Consider the following 3,000-nt stretch of genomic DNA (forward strand, 5'->3'; position numbering starts at 1 on the left):
GGGGGCGCGGCGAACGGACCAATAGGCAGGCGGAGGCGGCGGGGAACTACGACTCCCGGCGGGCAGCGCGGCGGCAGGGCGCGCATGCGCGGTGGGCGGGGCCGCGGCGCTGGGTGGGCGGAGCGCCTCGGCGCATGCGCAGGGCGGGGAGGCGGGGCTTTAGCGCATGCGCAGAGGCGCGGCGCGCAGCCCTGAGGGACCCGCCGCCATTTTGTGACCCCCCCCCGCCGCCGCCGCAGCCGCCGCTTGACGGCAGCCGCCGCCATGGCGCTGGTCTCGGCCGATTCCCGCATCGCGGAGCTGCTGGGGGAGCTGCACCAGCTCATTAAACAGACGCAGGTAACGTGGCGGCAGCGACACCCCCCCCCCCCCCTCGGTTTCCCGTCGTCTCCCCTCACCGCCTTTCCCCCCCCCTTTGGCGGCAGGAGGAGCGCTCCCGCAGCGAGCACAACCTGGTCAACATCCAGAAAACCCACGAGCGGATGCAGACGGAGAACAAGAGTGAGGGGAGGGGGCACCGGGGGTTTGGGGGGCACCTCCGAGCCCCCCGCTAACCCCCCCTCTGCCCCCTCAGTCTCCCCCTATTACCGGACCAAGCTGCGGGGGCTCTACACCACCGCCAAAGCCGACGCGGAGGCCGAGTGCAAGTAGGGTCTTGCTGGTCCTTTTTAAGCTAAAATCTCTTTTTTTTTTACGTGTGAAATGTTCGTTTTTACGTCTAAAATGTTCGGGTTTAGTCTCAAATCCCCGTGTTTTAACCGCAAGTCCCCATTTTCAACCCCCAAGTTCCCATTTGTTCACCCCAACGCTCCTATTTCAACAGCAACCCCCCCGTTTTCCCCTCAAAATGCCCCGTTTTCCCCTCAAAATGCCCCGTTTTCCCCTCAAAATGCCCCGTTTTCCCCTCAAAATGCCTCGTTTTCACCCCCAAATCCCCTTTTTTTGCCCTCAAATTTCCCTTTTAAGCGGCAAATCTTCACATTAATTCCCAAATCCCCATTTTCCACCCCAAGCCCCGCCCCTTTTAGCCCCAAGCCCCGCCCCTTTTAGCCCCAAACCCCGCCCCTTTTAGCCCCCAAATCCCCATTTTTTAACCCCGAATCTTCCTTTTAACCACAAAATCCCCATTTTTTAGCCCCAAATCTCCCTTTCTCCCCCAAATTCCGATTTTTTACCCCCAAATCCCCAATTTTTAACCCCAGCTCCCCCTTTTTAACCCCAAATGCTCACTTTTAGCACAAAATCCTCACTTATTAATTCCAAATTATCGCTTTTAAAGCAAAACCCGTGTGCATTAACCCCCCAAATAACCATTTTTACCCCAAAATCCCCATTTTTTAACACTACTCCCGTTTTTTAACCCTACCCCCATTTTCAACCCCCCCAAATCCCCGATTTTTAACCCCAAACCCCCCCTTTTTAATCCCAAATCCCCATTTTTAATCATAAATCTATATTTTTAACGCAAAATCCCTGTTTGTTCATCCATGAATTTCCATTTTATTTCTAAATTCCCAATTTTTGACCCCGAATCCCCCATCTTACTCTCCAAATCCCCCTTTTTAACCCTAAATCCCCCTTTTTAACCCAAAACCCCATTTATTAATCCCCTAAATCCCCATTTACCTCCCAAATTCCCCCTTCCTCCCGATTTTTCCCCAAATCCGTTTTTATTAACACACAAATTTTTCTGTGTTTTCTCCCAATCTCATTTTTACCCCCAAATGTTCTTTTTTGACACAAAACTGCCATTTATTAACCCCCAAACCCCCATTTTTTTCCCATTTCCCCCACGCATTTTTCCCAAAAATCCCCATTTGTTTATTCCTAAATTTTGGTTTTGTACAAAACTTTGTTTATTAACATTGAAATTTTTTTTTTCGGCCAAAAAACAGAGTTTCCCGCCACATCCCCCTATTCCCTCCTCCGAATTCCCATTTATTAATTCATAAGTTGTATTTTAACAAAAAAATTCTCATTTATTGATTTTTAAATGTTAAATTTCATACGCAAAAGCTCTTTTTTAATATAAAATTGGTATTTATTAACACCCAAATATTGTTTTTTTTCCCAAAAACTTCTCATTCTAACCCCCAAATCCCTGTTTTGACCCCCAAATCCCCCTTTCCCCCCCCAAATCCCCCCTTTTCCCCCCAAACCCCCCATTTCCCCCAAATCCCCTTTTATTAACCCCAAACCCCATTTTCTCCCCCCAAACTCCCGTTTATTAACCCCCAAATCCCCGTTTTAACCTCTAAAATCCCCATTTTAACCCCAAACCGCCCTTTTCCCCCCATTTTCCTCCCAACCCCCATTCTCCCCAGAATTTTTATTTATTAACGACCAAATTCCCCTTTTTTTGGCAGAAAATCCCCATTTATCAACGCTCAAGTTCTCTTTTCCACCCCCAAAACGCCCATTTTTCCCTTTCAAATCTCATTTTCCCTTTCAAACTTGTTGTTTCCCCCAAAATTTTTATTTGTTGACTGGCAAACTTTGTTTTTTAACACGAATCCCTCAATTTATTAATATTCAAATATTTTTTCCCCAGAAAATCCCTATTTTTATTGCCAAATCCCCATTTTACCCCCAAAATCCCCACTTTTACCCCCCAAATCCCCCTTTTTTCTCCCTTTTCTCCCCTATCCCCCCATTTTTCCTCAAATTCCCATTTATTAACCCCCGAATTTCTGTTTTTAGGTCCAAATCCCTGTTTTTTCCTGTTTTATTGTCTGATTTTTCCCAAAATGTACCTTTTTACTCTGTAAATCTTGTTTTTAGCACAACCCCCCCATTTATTAATCCCCAAATCCACATTTTCCCCCCCAAATTCCCCTTTCCTCCCCCAAACTCCCCATTTATTAATTCGTAAACTTGGGTTTTGAGACAAAATCGTCGGTTTTTTGAGACAAAGTGCTTGTTTTTTGAGAGAAAATGCGTCTTTTTTGAGACAAAATTCTGTTTTGCCACAAAATCCCCGTTTATTAACACCACAATGTT

The 3,000-nt window shown here is 47.0% G+C and overlaps 1 protein-coding gene across 1 annotated transcript; it reads left to right on the forward strand.

Moving 5' to 3' along the window:
• The first annotated feature begins 181 nt into the window (after nt 1–181).
• On the forward strand, nt 182–694 carry LOC142077655 (SAGA-associated factor 29-like). The gene is made up of 3 exons (XM_075139574.1): nt 182–339; nt 426–501; nt 575–694. The coding sequence occupies exons 1-3, from the start codon at nt 265–267 to the stop codon at nt 649–651; spliced, it is 228 nt and encodes a 75-aa protein (XP_074995675.1). The 5' UTR covers nt 182–264; the 3' UTR covers nt 652–694.
• The last annotated feature ends 2,306 nt before the right edge of the window (nt 695–3,000 follow it).

Source organism: Calonectris borealis, unplaced genomic scaffold (assembly GCF_964195595.1).
Source record: "Calonectris borealis unplaced genomic scaffold, bCalBor7.hap1.2 HAP1_SCAFFOLD_370, whole genome shotgun sequence".
In the NCBI taxonomy this organism is placed as follows: Eukaryota; Metazoa; Chordata; class Aves; order Procellariiformes; family Procellariidae; genus Calonectris; species Calonectris borealis.